We start from the raw sequence: 19,670 nt of genomic DNA, 5'->3' as shown, positions 1-19,670 counted from the left end.
TAGTTTAGCGCAGCGGTTCTCAAACTTCTTTTCCCATGGAACCCTTTTGGAAAGCAAAATATCTGACGGAACCCTTAAATAAATAAAAAAAATAGTTTACAGCAATCTTTATTTTTAATAAGTCTTAATCATAATAGTAAAATCTAATCACTAGATTCTAATGTGAGGTATTACATGGAACTGTTTTTATTTTTACAATTGGTGAATCTTTGGTTTTATGGAATAGAGTTGAAGTCGCATATCAGTCAACCAAAGTTCACACGGAGCCCCCAGAGATGTTTTGCGGAGCCCTAGGGCTCCGCGGAGCACACTTTGAATGGCTGGTTTAGCGAAAGGATCTATGCTCAAGATATTACCGCTCATAAGAACGAAAAACGTTCATAGAAAACAGACAGAGGACTAACCTAACTTGAGCTCCAGGCTGAGGCCTGATCGACTAGTTGGATAGAAGTATAACTGATTTGGTGCCTAAACCAAATCAAGACAGGCGTCGGTATAGTAAATATGGGGATGTGAGTCAGCGGAATACCAATATGGCAAGCCAAACCAGAGGTTTTACCGCACCACTAAAAAATCTTGAAGAACTTATGAAACCTTTATTTTCATGACAATTATCGTTTTTTTTTGTTGTCTGGAAGAGATCGCTTCTTGAACGATAAGACCGCCTATTGTTACCTCTGTTTATTTGGGTTATGTTTCTTGTGCATTACTTGTAAACTATGTGAGGTGTGCAATAAAGAGTATTGTATTGTACCTACATCCGGAAACTATGCACTGAGAAAACTCTAAACCTATTCCAGAATATTCCCTGGAACCAAATAAAAACGTCACATCACTAGACATTACGAAGTACCTAGCCAAACTAAACCTTGCTCAACAGTCTTAAATATCATATCGGCATTTTCTCGTCTCCAAGATTTTAATGCTACTAAGTGTTACTAAAATGGCATTTAGAGCATCTCTTGGAATGTAAGACGTGCGTTTATGTGAACCAAATGAGGCGAACTTTGATGATTTGTATGGTTAACGCAAGTGGCACTTTTGTGAGCTTGTTAACCTTTTTAAAAATCAATATAAAAAAGTGACATAAACATATTATGAGAGTAGCAAAGTGTTGTACCTATATTTTAATTTTGAAAGTAATGAAGGATTGTAATTATTGTATTTACATTAATATTGTTCAATCTACGAGTACATTCTCCTAATTAATAATGCATCTTCATACATATCAATCAAAATCCGTAATTATTAGGCCGGTATGCAATGCAAACACCTACATATAATATACTATAATTTTATTAGATATTTAATTTAATTAATTCACAATAATAATGAGAAAGTCTCAGCACAATTGTTATTTCACATTCATCTACAACATATTTCGCGGAAAACATATCTGGAGCCCACATTAACACGCAAAAACATGAAATTTAACACTTCATTCCAAGACCACTGTACACTAAGTCTCAGAAGAACCAAGATAAGAGAGCTCCATAGCAATTAAAAGTTATTAGAGATTAAAAGCAGGTTTTAGAATGGTTTTCTCGCTAGTTGGGATCGCTTGCGTTTGCGCAGCGACTAGAACGGCCGTCCGGGATAATTCACATGATTGTCGATACCGCAGCGATCGCGTGGTGTGCTAATCATCTAAGAAACCATGGGAAACTCGAATCGGGGGCGTGGGCGCCATTGTCAGGTGTAAAAAGCGACATCTAACGCCGGGAAAATGAACTCGCGTGTCATGGAGCGAATATTTTATCTGGAGTGATATTTATTAAAATTATATGGTATCTTGCACGCTTCATTAACATTATATGGGAATATTTCATTGATAATACGGATAGATGTTGTGATCCGGAAGTGTAGAAAGAGCCATAATATAGATTATTGTCTATATCAGGCAAATAATACCCGCGTTGTGAACCTGACTGTCAATTCTAACAAGTTAGTGTGTGAAAATATGTGTATAACTTATAATATAAAGTAATTATCACAAGCGATTTTAATGATTATATTTAGCTCGACATTCTATCCATTTTTTAAAGATTTCATATGATTAAAAAATATTTTTCTAGGTACATCACGGTCAAATTCATGAACTTGCCCGTTTCGTACCTTATCACAGTAAGAATCAATATGAAAGCCGTCCGACCCCGTAGCCGAATGGCATTTCTCCGACGCCAAACGAAAACGAAACGTAGTCCGACTCTGTCGCGCCAATACGCAAGAGCGATAGGGATAGATATCTACTAGCGTTTCGTTTCGTGAGCGTTTGTGCCATTCGGCTACGCACCCAGGGTGGCTAGCCGAATGGCACAAACGCTCACGAGCCAGGCCCCGTAGCCGAATGGCATTTCTCCGACGCCAAACGAAAGTGATACGCCGCTGGCTCTGTCGCGCCAATACGCAAGCGCGATAGAGATAGATATCTACTAGCGCTTCGTTTCGTGAGCGTTTCGTGAGCGATTGTGCCATTCGGCTAGCCACCCTGGTCTCGTAATATAAGTAAAAAGGGGTACAGAAATGAAAACCTTGACCGTAGTGATTGAGTACTTACTGCTTAGGTACCTGGATAGTGTGTCATGTTTTGGATGCAGTCATGCAATAGTGCATGCCGCACGATTACGCCATGAGGATGTACGATTAATTATAGTCACTATTACCTAGCGATTTGTGGTTTTCCGTGTCATATGGATAATGGGTATGTAATTGGTTATTTTTCAGGAAATTATCGATAATAATTATAAGATTACAGGTGACAGGTTACGGAATTTATACAATAGGTTTCATTCTACTTTTAAGGAAGTAAATCATTTATGTACAACAATAATTTTATCACAGTCACAGTTTCGTTTTCTTTCAACCCCTTATATGCCAAGAGTGGCACTGAAGCTTTAGTAGTTTCATGTGTTCTGCCTACCCCTTTCTGGGATACAGGCGTGATTGTATGTATGTATGTATGTATGTAATAATTTTATTCTAGAAAATAAAATGTTTTGAGCATGGCAAAGGCGTCCAAACCCAAAATTATTTTCTAGTTGGTTACAGCATCGTAAGCTAAGGGCCACTTGCACTAACGAAAATAGAGGGTTAACCCGAGGGTTAACCCACGTGTCCAAAATTAAACATACGAATTTGGTACAAATGCGTCATCTCAATTCTCATGGTAATATCGCCGGGCAACTTGGCATATTTAAATATAAACCATATTTAGAATATTACGAGTAACTAAATCAGTCCTTTAAATAATTTGTGAGTAAGAAAGCTCTAAATTATTAAATTAAGCAACAGTGCTGACAGTGGTTAGCACAGATTGGCCATGTGTTTGTGTGGGTTGTATATTTCTTGAAGATGTAGACAAAAAGGTCAGACGCCTGAAGCGGTGCCATGTGCGCGTTGTGCGCTTACTATGACTTCAATTTAATATTATAATAATGTAATAGGTATACAAACTGAGATATGATCATCTAAGCACAAACAAATTTTGATTGTAAGTAAACCACTTTAGTCAAGTCAAAAAAATTGTTTCGTGGGCTTACCTAAGTATTCAAAAGTGTGGACAGTAAAGACAAACTAAAACCAACATGTAAAGTAAACTAGCACACAGCTCCCATTGTGGTTATATTCGAAAAACAAATGGCCGAGTACACTTGCTCGGACCATCTGTCCAAATCCACCGTTTTGTAATGCTCCCACGCCTGCACGTGTGCTCAACAATTCACTTTTCTACACATCATGCTCTGTAACATACAACTTTTCTAGTGCAGCGGTTTGGAGCTACTTTTCTTAATACCACGACAAGCATACAGCCCGCCTTTTGGTAAACAGTCACCGTGTAGCCTTCGACATCCGAAGTTGCCAACCTTCTAAAAGCGCTTTTGAAGAACCCCGTTCAAAACTTTAGGAAACCTCGGCAGGGAGTCACAGCCGCACTTTAAATAACCTAACCACAAAATTAAAATTTTGAAAAAACCCCCGACCGCGGCATAGTAGACCGATTTACATGAAATATGGCTAAGAACACTTCCGATTAACTCAGTTTTCGGACAAAAAAAACTAAATCTAAATCGGTTCATCCGTGCGGGAGCTACGATGCCACAGACAGACACACACACAGACAGACAGACAAACTGACAGACAGGCAGGCAGACAGACAGACAGACAGACACGTCAAACTTATAACACCCCTTCGTTTTTGCGTCGGGGGTTAAAAAAGAGCGATAGGAACTGTGTATAAAATCATTGGTTCTTAGGCCGTTTTCACATTATCCGATCCGATATCGGATGTCGGAAGGATTTCAATAGAAAAAATCCAAGATGGCGCCTGTAATGTATGGGATATCGGTCCGACATCCGATATCGGATCGGATAATGTGAAAACGCACTTAGGACGTTGTTTATCTGAACAGATCGTTGAAAACCATACCGAGCTGAACAATCGAGAAATCTTCCCTATCTCACTTGGTCATCACTCATTGCAAACAATAAAGCATCTAATGAACAAACATTTCATTATAAACTTAATGAATACTGTATAAAGGTTGAAATTGCAATTTAATTGTTTACATACTTATATCCTTTAAAATTGAGATAAATGTAAAATGTCAGTGTCGCTTAGTTAATTAGTACGCTTTAGTTTAATTTAATGGTGCAATGTCAAAACTTGTACTTATGAAAGAAAAAAATCGATGTTTTATGAATAGGTACCTGTTATGAAGCAATAGTTACTAGTCATATAGCACTACATGAATCCTATTAATAAAATAAATTTGGGGCTATAACATACATAATGAATATTCATATCTGACAATATCTGTGGGCCATACCTTCGGCGAAATGTCTTTCTTTATGTGTTTGTTTTGGTTTTTTATTTTTCTACATTAGCCGTAGGTGCTCTGACCATGTAGAGATTGTATAATTATGTATAAAGTAAATACTAAATTTGATATTATAGCCACAGCCATCTGATGATGAGATCAAGATAACGGATAAACTCAGCGGAAGTTCCTATTATGTCAATACAGATGAAGACAAAAGACAGTCGCAGCAGACTAAACGAATAGTCCATTATCCATTATTAGCAAATTTAGATAAGTGGCCACGAAAGTGGTGATGACATTGCCAAGATGTCTATGTACCGGAATTAGGAATTTTAACTACCTGTTCACCGGTGGTTTTAAGTAAGGTTGAAATCTAGGAGTATTTTACTTCAATTGAATTATAAAATCATGGACTTAATCATAACCTAATCATATTTCGTCAAGCCATAGAGCATTTATGTGACTGAGTACTTGAGTAGACTAATAATGCAACCATAGGAACCACATACTTTACCCATATGTAAGTCCCATAACTCACGAAATTGTATTTCTCTTCTGCGTTGTTCACTCGAAAATTTCCAAACACAATTGAAAATTGAAGATACCCAGATATAAAATTAGAGGGCGGGCGACAGACACACAATCGTTTCAACACAGACCGCGAGGTATTTCTCCATAACTCCCCAATTGTTCTCATTCTTTGTGAATTATTGCCCACACAATGGAATATAACTATTGTGGAGTTCCATGCAAATTCACATAACTCTTCCCAGGATTTCTTAATATGTGTTTATATTAATATAGAAAACTAATTAGTGATTAACCGCACGCGAGGCGAGTTAATGTTGCCTTGACTTGATTGAAAAACATAAGTAAGTACTTATGAATTATGAAATACTGCAATACCTAAGGTTAAGGTAAAAGAATATTAAACATCATCAATAAGATGCCAAGTCAAATGAGATTCTAAAGAACTAATTCATTCGGTATTAATAATAAAGAGAAATATAGAGTTATCAGATATCGAGGCCAAAAGGGAGGAAACTAATATTTACTCCGAAAATGTTCAATTAAACAAACGCCGATAACGCACTATCAAAAATATTGGCCTTTAAAGTCAACAATGCTTCCTGCGACAAAGTTTACTCGTGGTCAAGGCCTCGTGACTCTCGTGAGGCAAGCAGGGGATAGACTAGGCGACAAATGTCCCACGAGGCGATATGTGTCGTCAGCGACTTCAGGCCCCGTCGCCTATCTCTCTCGCTCTTGCATATTGGCGCAACATGACAGAGCCAGACTGCATTTCTGTGGCGTTCGGCGTCGCAGAAATTCCATTCGGCTACGGGGCCAGTTAGGTTAGAGCAACGTCGCTGGACGTCGCATGATATAATTTCATTTAGTATTGACGTCACTTGATATGTCACTGTCACTTTCCTAGGCGCGTCATGGTGTCACCAGACATGTCGAACGAAATCGCAGCATTTCATCCGACGTTGCTTGTGAATGACGTATCGTAGAACAGTTGTCGCCTAGTCTATATCTGACTTTACATGCTCATTAGTTACATGGAAAGAAAGTAGCAACGACAAAGTCTCATACATACGTAAACAATTACAGCATCATTTGAGCAATCGTAATGCTAACTGTTAAAGGAAATGAGGGTTTTTCTTTTTACATAATTTGCTGGAGTCAAAGGTCTTATTCCAAGTAACGTTTAGCTTTCTAATGCTGATGGAAGATAGAACATGTCGTAGTCAATTACTTGGCGTTTTTGTTCAATCTGCAATTGCGTCATGATATAAGAGCTCTGATAGAGATGTCATAAAGACTAATGAAAGTATTACGCATAAGTGCGTTTTCATAAAGTAAACTGATCATAAAGTGACTAGACAATACCGTACATTAGTTACACTTTCCTTGCATGTTTTTGCTCATACATTGATTTAATCGAACTTATCAACATAGTATGCTGTGCAAGTATTTAACCTCTCGTGTGCGGATGCCTGAAATAACCTCGGCTATGCCATGTCATTTTACGCACGTATCGAAGATTTAAATGATCCCTTAAATATTTTTAGTTTCTCATATTTGGTATCTTTATTATTATTTTGGTCAAAAGCAGACAAATATGATATGTGCCTGTCTTCAACTACCCTATTTTCCCTGGTTCTTACTAAGCCTAGTGAAGAGTTGGTTGATCCGCAATCGTTTCCATCTAAGCAGCCAGTGTGCGCCAGCCAGATTTTTCTTTCTTCCATACCACAAGGCGGCCTAGCCGAAGTAAAAATCTTTGACGTTACGTGGCGATTGAAGAGAAATCTGGTCCGGAGTCCCACTACAGAGGTGCGATAGGAAGAGACAGCTACGATACGATCATGAAGCGTTGGTTAAGGTGGGGAAGAAACTGAAAAAAGGGAAGTAATAGTAACTCACCGTCCTCTGCGACAGATCTCCGACGGAGTCGTGCCGGTGGTCGAGCGAGCCGAGACTGCAGCACGAGGCCGAGGAGGCCAGGCTCACCGAGTCCGCGCGCGCGCGGTGCGGGGACACCGCCACGTGCTTCAGCATGTCTGCAAACAAACATGGCCGTTTTAGCGATCAGAGAAAAACGGTTTATTGCTAAACTTAGCACGCATAGATCATATCAGCCACAAAGATACGTTATCTGATTCGTATTATCATGCCGACAAACCTATCGACGCGAAACGGCTCTGAGCTGACCAAAAATAGCCACCAAATCAAATCAAATCAAGGGTGAACGGGCATCTTCTGGGCGAGCTCACTCCATCGTAGGATTCGTAGGCCACGTCTTTGCCTTTGGCTAGTCTCTGGTCAAGAGTAAGCCCATTTATCATAAAAAAAAGCTTGTTAATACGAAGAGTTTAAGACGCTTCCGCGTCGTCGTCGCTGAACGCATCCGTACGCATTTTAATACTAACGAGCCAATTTTTTAGGGGAAAACCGATTCTGCGTCTTTATGTTTGGGGAGACTGTTAGATTTGTCAAATTTGCGCATCATCATAAATCACACAATCTGTAACGAGTATACGTTTAATTCATAAGAACAGTCTTCTCTATGTTCCCTCAAAAAGATAGTATTTAGCCTAGAGTGTTGACTAGATCGAGTACCTACTCTTCATAATCATGTTTTATTGGTACTATAGAATGCGCTTTCCCAGAAACTAGACTTTGCAGAACATGAGGAAAGCGTGCCAGAATTAAAAGCACTTAGTAACAACTTAACAGGATATAGCGGCGATGCCGTGGGCTTCACGCATATCGTATCACTACTACAGCTAATTCACTTATGGAAAACTTTGTTGGTTTCTAAAGTTATTTAGAGCATGTGACTGACATTTGAATAGACTTCCGCTTATTGCATGCCTGATGCTGCAGAGCAGAGTATGTATGTAATATCTACAAATTGCAGTCGAAATGCAGTCCATGTATCGATTCGAAGTTTAAAATACATCGAAAGCTACATAGCTCTAGATACGATGAGACTCAGACACTGAGGAGTTTATAATGTATACGTAAGTGTCAAAAAAGACATTTTTTATCCTGACGAAGCGTATGTGTATCTAGAATTAATATTTGACATGCATGGGTATTTTAAAGTTTACATTTATGTGGTAGGGTATACGGTAAAGTGAACTATCTTACGGCTACAGAGCCTGCGGTGGCGACCACCTTGAACTACTCTCGCCGGTCACCCACATCATTACATTACGCGATCGAAAGCGATCACCACATACAACCGAAATGACGTAAGCGCCTATGTTTACATGCACTTTACTCCTTTTTGGGTTGGAAGGAGTTGTTGCGATAATCGACCTATTGTAACTGCACTTATTTGGCACAGATTAGCGGATTTGTGGTTTTAGGTTCGTTTCAAAATTGCAAGTAAGTATAGGAAAGATATTGGCAATTTTTAGGTAGAGGTAAGACTGCTTTATTTTTAAACTTTGTTATGTTTAGGTACTTTTGATGTCACTACATGACGTCACTGTAAATAAGCTCTTGAGGTCTACTTACAGAGAAAAAAATATTTCGAATCCTTTCGATGTTTCTTAAATTTATGACAAAATAACGTAAGTACACAGGTGTCGCCTTGTTTCGACAATTGCGGTAAATGACTAGACCTAACGACTGTCGTTACTTACCCAGAAATATAGACAATACGCCAAATTGGCTGTCTGCAGTGACAATTGACAAATTGCTGTAGAATGAGGACGCTAAAGTAATCTTTAGATCTAACGAATTACAGTTATTCGAGATTCTTTTAAAATGTAGGGGAAAATCATATATTTGAATGAAACTAATATATTTTCCAGACTTCCCAATTTGTGCCAATTGACTTTTAGTAACAGCTACAACGTGGGTGTGCTCTGTTTATCTGTAATATTTTATAACAATTTTTAAATTCTCCGAACATCACCTTGGCTCTATTTTAATTGTCATAAAAATGACGATGACTGTAATAAAGCATTTTACTGCCCTGCCCCGAATGTTGATGATATGATCCGTTCTGGTTTTGGCGAGAATTCGCACATGTTTGGGATCGGGTGACCTTGCATCCGGCGCCGGCACACACACGGTTTAAATATCGTCGACAGTATTTTAACTTTTAAGTTGGATTGTCACTGAATGAAAATAATACGCGCATAATGTATCGAAAAAAAAATGATTCGATAAACTAAACTCTTTCCAGTCTTGAGGTATTTGAGGAAATAGTCACTTTTTGAGTACCTATTTATTAGGCATATAGCATTTATTTCTGATGATTAGAAATCGCGATACCAAGTAAATATTTTACTCTTAATTCTAACGGAACTGTGACGTGGCAAGTCGGTAATTTCGATTAGCGTTGATTAGGTATCATAGGTACCTGATATTCCGAACAAAGAACATAAAAAACAATTTTTCGATAATAGGATTACCTAGTCATTCAGGATTACGCTGCCTGGTTTAATAAAATGACAGAGCCCGACTAAAGTCCAAGTACTGGCACAGTGTATGATCATGATTCTGACTTGAACTAAAGGAAATAGGTAGTTGCTTGGGACAATACTATACAATCATTACTTCTTTGTTCCATTCATTCTGCAAGGTATTTAGACTATGGAAGTAGTTCAACGAATGTCTGTCTGCTTCGCTTAGGTATATCAGGACAATAGAAGTATGTATGCCAGTTGTTACAAGGTAAGCAGTGATTAATTAGAATTTTATGTAATAATAACTACCTGACTAGAATTGTATAAATATATGTGTTTATGCCCTGTAATATGTGTCACATACTTGTTTCATTTATTTATATTATATGTATGAGTAATCTTGCATGGAAATACAACAAAGAGTTATATTTATATGTACGTAAGTACTTATTGTTGGTTTATAGTTATTATTTTGTATTCATTATTGGCTCGTTTTAAAAATCTTTTTTTTTTTTTTCATTTTACTCTTAAAATTTCAAAATGTTGATTCGACCGAACTTTCTTTATCTGCCACTCTATCGCTCAAACGCAAAAGCTAAAGAGGCAGATAACGATATCAAAATGCCTTTTTCGCGGTAAACCCTCAGAACTTAACAAGACAAGTGTTACCATGTGACACTTGTTACAATCCACTTCGCGCATACTCCACCACATAGTAGCATAAGGGATGGACACCCTCCATCCCTTCTAAGAACAGAGTACCTGCTCCCCGCGGAGCGCTATTCATCTATAATTAATGCCAAACATCTTGACGCTTACAGCCTTTTTGTATCCTCACGTATACAGAAACTTACTTAAAAGACCGTACGTAGTTAGAATAAGGTTTAAGAAAGGGCAGTCGAGTGTGTGACGGTATGTCACGCTTCTATCTATTGTGAGATTTGGTTCGCTGATAATGAGTTTAGGGCTGAATAGTAGTATGGTCAGAAAGTCGTCGGTGGCACTGTCATTTTGCACGTAACTTTTATAAGTCATATATTTTAACCCCGTAACATGTCATATGTTTCAAATTTACAGATTTAGTTGCGAATCACGTAGGAATAGGAATACGTGATATTAAATAAAAGAACACCTTACCTAGTAATTTAATTTAATAGTTTGATATTTCAGACTACCGACAGGTGTCAGTTTCTTTCATACTCGGTTATACTTTAGGTTATAGTATCTATACTGGAACGCTCATTTTGAAATTAGAACACTATGGTTTGTCTATAAATGCCCTAAACTTTATGTCTTCTTACCTTAGCAATAGAACACAAACAGTAGTTGTTAACACAACTCGCTCTAGCGGGACTGTTGTCCAATTAGGAGTGCCACAAGGCTCAATTTTAGGTCCATTCCTGTTTTTGGTTTATATAAATGATTTGCCATGTATAGTAAAAAACTTTTGTGAAATAGTACTTTTTGCTGATGATACATCACTGCTTTTTAATGTTGACCGAAAATCTACGGATTACAATGTAATTAATAGCACGTTAGCTGATGTACTGCAGTGGTTTACTGTCAACAATTTACTTCTTAATTCTAAGAAAACCAGATGTATTCGATTCTCTCTGCCGAATGTTAAACCAATCGATACAAAAATACTTTTGAATGATGAATGCTTAGAGATGGTAGATACAACACTGTTCCTTGGCTTAACATTGGACAAAAATCTACAATGGAGTCCTCATATAAGGAAACTAGCAAGCAAATTAAGTTCAGCCGCATACGCCGTTAGGAGAATCAGGCAACTGACTAATGTTGAGACAGCTCGCCTAGTGTATCATAGTTATTTTCACAGTGTAATGTCATACGGTATTCTGGTTTGGGGCAAAGCAGTTGACATACAGACTATCTTTGTATTACAAAAGAGAGCCATTCGTTCTATTTACAACTTAGGAACACGTGAATCAGTAAGAGAACTCTTCAAAGAAATTAATATCTTAACTGTAGCTTCCCAATACATTTATGATAGTATAATTTATGTTGTTAAGAATTTAGACTGTTTCACTAAGAATTCTGATATCCATAATTATAACACTAGAAACAAAAATAAGCTTGCCATAAAGAAGTTTCGTGTCCGTAAAGTACAGAAGTCATTTGTTGGGCAATGCATTCATTTTTATAATAAGTTACCTGACACTGCTTTGAGATTACCCCTCCCAGCTCTTAAGAACTACTTAAAAAAATCATTGATGTTAAAGGCTTATTACAGAGTCGAGGACTATTTGACAGACAAACATGCATGGCCCGAACCAGAAACTACAAAAAACGAATAGCAATTAAAATAATTGTATTATGTATAGAGGACACAGTTCAGATAAGAAAGCACATCAAATATTTTATATTTTATGTTGTGTAGGTAAATTACATATTTAATGATATTGAGATTCATATTATCTTTTTCTTCTGTGACAATTTGATATGTTTTCTCTGAAGAAGAACGACGTATTATTAAGCAATAATATAATTTATTGAAATTAATTTCCATAGAGTACCTAGTCTGTTCATATTCTTTGATGAATACTTTTGCATGTTAAATTGTATCTTGTTATTTAATGCATGTTAGTTATAAGATGTAATGTTTTGAAAAGAAGTTGCCCGCCGAGTTTCTTGCCGGTCCCATAGTGGATACCCCCCTCCCAACTGAGGGGGGACTGAAATCTTCTCGAGGCTGAGGCGTAGGGTTAGAGCCGGCGTAGCTTTATTTGACGTTCATATGCGCATTGTAATATGCCTACTTGAAAAATAAATATTTCATTTTCATTTTTCATTCATTAAATATTTCATTTAATTTTCATTTTCATATACAAACAGCAATTATTCTTAAAACATTGATAGAGTTCATCACATTGCAAAAAATCTAAGATTATTCAGGTAACAACTGCGGTGGTACAGTCAGATCAATAGCCGATGAAACAATGCACTACAAATATCTACCACCTTCGAACTCTTCTTTCTTTATTCTATCTTTATCTATCAATGTATTTTGATCCGCTACGTATGATGCTGACTGTCCACCATGAGGGCGTGTCTAACCGCCCGCGCATCCGCAACATCTGCGCAAGCGCCCTTTACCGACTCGTTATATTAACTGTTGCCAAAGGGCATTCCTAATACATGTACCATTGTAAACTTTATCACAGGGAAAGAAAGATTATTGTGACTTGAGGCGGGTACTAAAGTTACGTTTAAGTACGATGTAAGTGACGGGACTGTTTGAACTTGAAAGTGGACTTCTTAGTTTGAAGTTCAGGCGATCGTTAAACGCAAATTACTACTGTAAATAATGTGATTTCTTCACTTTCTTCTTCAAAAGGATTAGCTTTAAGGACAATAAGTATGTTTTGATCTGATAGTTTAACAACAATTCATCCTCATACCCCTTTAGTAGTGCCGCATGTATCATTCGGTTACCCTTATCCCATTTATTCGGGGTCTTGTCTTGTGTCTTTCTCTTCCATACCTTTCATTCCATATCGCCCGTCATCTCATCATCCACTTGCTTTCATTTCATATCATCTCTCAGTCCATCCATCTTTTCTTTGGTTTTCCTCTCCAGTTTATTGCCTCCACATTCATACTTAAACACTTACAATAAATGATAAAATTAGTTATCATAAATTCTCTTCGTATTAGCATACCACAGTCGACATGATTTCATTTAACCGTTGCCCAAACGGCAAATTACAGAGTAATTGAATACGAATTAAACATATCGTAATCAATCACAACACGAGCGGAACTGTCAAACGAAGTAGCACAACAATATAGGCATGTACTTACAGCCGCCAAGTCGGAGCTGCCAAAGCTCTGACAAACATTGGAACAATTAAAAAACTGACGACTATAGAGGCGTGTTACGATGTTTATGAGAGCTTTGGCAGTTAAAATATATTTCACGGCTACTGTTGGTACTCGTGGTTTATAATGTCTTATATATACACAAGCATATGCACGCAAGTTTATAACGTAAAGAGTACACACACAGCCACACGTCTTTACCGTCATAATCGAATATATTGTGACAGCCGAAGCTTGAAATTCGTAAACAGTTTTGTTGTGGGTGTAAACTCATCTAACTCATGTAGTCTAAAATCACCATTTTTATCTTGCGTGTTAGCATGGATCCGCTTTTCAGCAATTTCTTTGGTTACTGGATTTTTTTGAATGCAGTAACAAGCTTTATGGACCAAATCGAACCACACATCGGATTGAGCAGAGGTGCAGACAAAACATACCAACATACACATTACACTTGGCTTTTTAAGACGACCCTGAGCGCCGACCAAGGCCTTCAAAATATGGCAATACAGCTTTATTATAGATCGCGGACCTCCTCAGGCGAAAATGTTGTAACAGAGTATATTTAGCAGGAACATCTGATTGCACAGATACCCACTTCCGTTCACAAATGATTTAATTGTAGACCCATGCACGCATGCATCACTAGTTTGGTTAGGTGAAGGTTACAGTTATGTAAGATTTGTGTATGATTATTGTGTAAATAAAATTATTGTTTGCAGGATTTTACACATTCTTTTGTTATACTTAACGACTTTAAGTCACGCTGAAAAGTGCCTACAAGTGTTGAAGCTTCAGGTATTATTCATTTCTTATTAGAAACTACAAACATATGATAACAAAGTTTTATAGTCATATCTTGTGGAGTGAAAGTAAATAAAAGCAAGATTTTTATATAAATAACTGCTAGATTACATGACAAAAACCATTTTTTTATTTCCTACTTCAACAAGCATGTTGATATCTCCGCCACCCGCTTGTTTTGCAAAAGTACCCTCCCTGTCTTCCGATATGAGTCCTAATAGTATGTATAATTCATTCTTTCACACTTTTCTGCAACATTATAATGCAATATTTACTTCAAAATCGGTCGTAGTTAGTGGTGCATCAGTTTTTAGTGAGTGGGCTACTGCAGAGTTACATCAACGAAGACGTGCATTGTATGCCTTGTATGAAGAACGGCGGTTTAATACGAGTGATGAATTTAAAGAACATGTTAAGCAATATTCGAAGAAGTTCAAGATAGATTGTCATATCGCTAAGCGAAATTATCTTAGTAATAAAATAAAAAATAGCTCTGACATTATTAAAGCAACGTGGAAAGTAATTAATGTGGAAACTGGTCGCTCGAAACACGCAGTAAAAGATATTAAACTGAATATTGATAACAAAATTATAGATTCCAATTTTGAAGTAGCAACAGAGTTCGAAAAATTTTTCACCGAGATACCAGCATTCACAACTAAGGATTTAAATTCATCACCCTTATCTGCCGTCACATTATTAGAGGAAAACGTTCCTGAGTGTTGTAGAGACCTTTATTTTGAACATGTTTGTACCTCAGATATAGTAAAGGCATTTAAATCAATTAATGTCAAAAAAACTAGTGACCTCTGGGGGTCTCCGTCCATGCCGTAAAATCCTTAGTTGAGGTTGCAGCGCCTGACTTAGCAGTTATATTCAACAACAGTGTTGACTGCGGCGAGTTTCCTGATCTAATGAAACATAGCAAAATAACTCCTTTATTTAAATCCGGCAGCCACTCTGACCCCACTAACTTTAGACCAATATCTGTGCTGCCAACTTTCAGTAAAATATTTGAAAAATTAGTTCTTTCTCAATTAGTACGACATTTTAACGTTAATAATTTAATGCATAATAAGCAATTTGGCTTCACACGGGGTCGCTCGACAACCGATGCTGGTGTTGAGCTAATTAAGCATATTTTCGATGCCTGGGAGGAGTCACAAGATGCTTTAGGTATCTTTTGTGATTTATCTAAGGCCTTCGACTGTGTTTGTCATGAAACATTGATCAGGAAACTACATTATTATGGAGTCAGAGGATCAGCACTAGATTTACTCAAGTCCTACTTAAATGGTAGAATACAAAGGGTAGATGTCAATGGACAGAGATCAACTGGGTCATTGGTCTCTATGGGTGTACCACAGGGATCAATATTGGGGCCTTTCCTGTTCCTTATCTACATAAATGACTTGCCATTCCTTGTAAAGACCCACCATGATATAGTATTGTTTGCAGACGACACCTCACTTATTTTCAAACTCAAACGACAGCAACAAGCTCACAGTGATGTAAACAATGCTATCTCTAAAGTAGTGAACTGGTTCAATGCTAATAATTTATTATTAAATGAAAAAAAGACTAAATGTATTAAGTTTGTCACTAATAGTAACGTAAGGAATGAGCAAACAAGTGTCGTTGTGAAGGATGAGGAATTAGAACTGGTAGATAGTACAGTTTTTCTTGGTATAACTTTAGATTCTAAACTTCAGTGGGGTCCCCATATTGTTAACCTCTCGAATAGACTTAGTTCTGCAGCTTTTGCAGTGAGCAAGATCCGTCAGTTAACAGACGTGAAAACAGCTCGATTAGTTTATTTTAGTTACTTTCACAGCATTATGTCATATGGTATTTTACTTTGGGGCAGTGCTTCAGAGATAAATACCATATTTATTCTGCAGAAGAGGGCTATTCGAGCAATATATAAAATGAACCATAGAGACTCACTTAGAGATAAATTTAAGGACATTAATATAATGACAGTGCATTGTCAATATATTTATGAGAATATTATGTATGTACATAAAACATTTGTAATTTTAAGAAAAACTGTGATGTACATAATATAAATACTAGAAATAAACATAAACTCGCGGTGCCCTTCACACGGCTCTGTAAAATTAAAAAATCATTCATGGGTAATTGTGTTCGATTTTATAATAAACTTCCGAATCATATTACTGACTTGTCAATTAATAAATTTAAGAATCATGTAAAGCGTGTACTCATTTCCAAAGCTTATTATACAACACAAGACTACATGAATGATAAAACAACGTGGGATTAATTGTTATTCGAAATGGTTTCTTATTTTTACGTCTATTATTATTCTCTTTATTTATTTTCTTTCTTAGGCTAGGCTGTTTATAATATGAATATAAAAGTAAAATACAAAAACACATACAAAACAATATAAAACACATATAAACACATTATAAAAAACCTAACCTAGGGTGCCGCCAGCAGCAGGGCAGGGCCCAAGCTGCCGGTGGTTAGGGCTGCAGAGAGAGGAACCGTCGAACTATCCGTGCTGTGTCCAAGATCACCGCCTTCTGCATCTGGCCCTTGATCCAGCCACCTAGCGAGAGTCTCTTAAGATGTTGGTCGAGACTCTTCGCTATGAGACCGTTCGCTGAAACGACTATCGGAACAATGATCGTTGATTCAACATCCCACATGGCGGTTATCTCGTGAGCCAAGTCTAGGTACTTACTGGACTTGTCCTTCTCGGCTTTCACGAGATTCTCATCATGGGGGATGGTGATGTCAACGAGCACTGCCCGGCGTTGCAGTCGATCTATTATCACAATGTCAGGTTTATTGGCTACAATAGTCCTGTCAGTGATAATAGATCGATCCCAATAGAGCGTGGCACGACCATTTTCGAGAACTGGCGCAGGTAAGTACTTGTAGTACGGTACTTCGCGTTCCACAAGGCCGTATTGAAGAGCAAGTTGCTGGTGAATAATCCTGGCTACGAGATTATGTCTGTGCAAGTACTCGCCGTTAGCAAGATGAGAACAACCGGAAATAATATGCCTGAGTGACTCTCCGGGACGGCGGCATGCCCGACAAATGTCGACCGTACCGTCCTTCAGGATATATTTCCGGTAGTTGTTCGTCATCATAACTTCGTCCGCAATTGCACAGGCAAAACCCTCGGTTTCTCCGAAGAGGTCCCCGAATCGTAACCAGTTCACCGATGCGAGCAGATCTACATCGGGTCCCGTGAGGGCCTTGTAGAACCGCCCGTGTAGCTGCTTGCTCTCCCATACCGCCTTGCGGTCCGCAGTACTTAGTACCACAGGTTTGCGCCAGTTCTGTTTCGCCAAGGAGAGCGGCGTGAGGTTTCCGTCCACTGCCACCACATCACGATGCATCCCGCACTCGTTGTTAAGGAAGTAATTCCTGAGATTGTACACCTCACGGTTGTGGAGATCTTTGGCGTTTAGGAAGCCTCGACCTCCGCACTTCCGTGGGATGTACAATCTCATAACAGACGAGCGCGGGTGTAACATACGGTGTGTGGTAAGCAGTGAGCGGACCCTCCGATCCAGGGCGTCCAGCTCAGTCTGGGTCCACCGTAGTATGCCAAAGGAGTATATGAGTAGAGGCATTACCCAGGCGTTAAAGGCGCGCACTTTGTTGCCTCCTGACAAAAGACTGTTAAGGACTTTTGTCAGCCGACTGAAAAAGCGCTCCTTCACCGACCGTCTAATGCCAACATCCTCAATACCCAACGACTGTGACATACCAAGGTACTTATAGGTTTCTGATTCAGAGATAGATCTGAACGACATCGTCTCAGAAAGTTGTAAATTTTCTGAATTTACAACCTCCCCCCGCTGCACATGCATGACCGCACACTTATCGACACCAAACTCCATTCTGATGGCGGTACTGAAAACTTCTGTGGTTTTCAATAGCACCATCAGGTCTTGGGTGTTCGGTGCAAATAGTTTGAGATCGTCCATGTACAGAAGGTGAGAGATGACTTCACCCTCTCTCCGAAGCCGGCAACCTAGCCCAGAATCCTTCAGCAGCGTGCTGAGGGGATTCAGAGCTAGGCAGAACCATAATGGACTCAAACTGTCACCCTGGAATATTCCTCGCTCAATCCTTATGAAGTCCTGCGGGCCAGGGGGGCCATCCCTGCCTCCTGGTTGACGAAGGACTGTGGTCCACTGCCTCATACATGCAGCCAGGAAGGATATTAAAGCTGCATCAAGTTTATACAGCTCCAATACCCTTCTCAGCCATGAATGAGGCACCGAATCATAGGCCTTCTTATAGTCAATCCAAGCGGCCGAAATGGCCCCCTTGTTCCGCCGAACTTGTTGGCAGATGGTCATGTCTATGAGGAGGAGCTCTTTAGTACCACGGGACCCAACCCTACATCCATTTTGAGCGGGAGCCAGAATGTTGTTAGCGACAATATGCGCGTTAATTTTTGCTCTCAAAATGGATGTAAGGAGCTTGTAAAGTGTAGGCAAGCACGTGATGGGTCTGTAGTTTTTTGCTTCCGTGGTACTACCGGACTTATAGAGCAGGAAAGTAACACCAGTTGTTAGGGAAGGTGGGAGAGAACCAAGATCGAGGGCTTGTTGAAATTGCGTTGCCAAATGCGAGTGCGAGCATCGAAACCATTTTAGCCAGAAGTTGTGCAATCCGTCCGGTCCAGGACTTTTCCAGTTCTGGGCCGTACGGGTAGCACAACTTACGTCGTCGGGGCTGATGGTGATAGCCCCCATAGGCTCGATGCTCTCGCACTCGCGTTCGACAACGGTCATCCACTCACCCTCCGTGTGTTCGACGGGCACCGACCAGATGCTACGCCAGAAATCAGACATGGCAGTAGCATCCGGCAGCCGCACGTCAGACACACGAGGGTCGGTTTCCTCCCACCTTCGGTATACTTTCCTTTGGTCGCTTTGAAAAAGACGATTCTGCTGGAATCGGTCCACACGCTTTCTGTAGCGGCGAATACGGCTTGCCCATGCATAGACTTTCTGCTTCAGGAAGTCGATGCGCTCTGTGACATTGGCCAAATAGTCGCGGGGCCTGATGTCCGTCCCCGCGAACGCCTGGTTCACAAAGCGCATTACTCGGGGGCGATTATTACCCCCTCTGAAGCAGATCAGCTTTGCAATGAGAGTCCTAAACGAGTTGATACGACGCTCGATCCGTACTTGCCATGCAGGGACACCTTCGGCGGTCCTAGTTGCACGGTCAGCGTCCGGAAACTTGACTCGAGCAACACGGCACG

At 39.2% G+C, this 19,670-nt stretch overlaps 1 protein-coding gene across 1 annotated transcript in view; it reads right to left on the bottom strand.

Annotated features, from left to right (window-relative positions):
• Positions 1-19,670, bottom strand: part of LOC125226881 — a 128,161-nt gene that overhangs the window by 52,952 nt on the left and 55,539 nt on the right. Inside the window, exon 2 of the mRNA XM_048131039.1 lies at positions 7,254-7,390. Coding sequence (XP_047986996.1) covers positions 7,254-7,388 — 135 coding nt within the window. The 5' untranslated portion in view covers positions 7,389-7,390. The remainder of the gene's footprint in view (positions 1-7,253; positions 7,391-19,670) is intronic.

This window comes from Leguminivora glycinivorella, chromosome 6 (genome assembly GCF_023078275.1).
Source record: "Leguminivora glycinivorella isolate SPB_JAAS2020 chromosome 6, LegGlyc_1.1, whole genome shotgun sequence".
In the NCBI taxonomy this organism is placed as follows: Eukaryota; Metazoa; Arthropoda; class Insecta; order Lepidoptera; family Tortricidae; genus Leguminivora; species Leguminivora glycinivorella.
The sequence above is the reverse complement of the archived record's forward strand: the minus strand, read 5'-3'. Positions and strand labels throughout refer to the sequence as shown.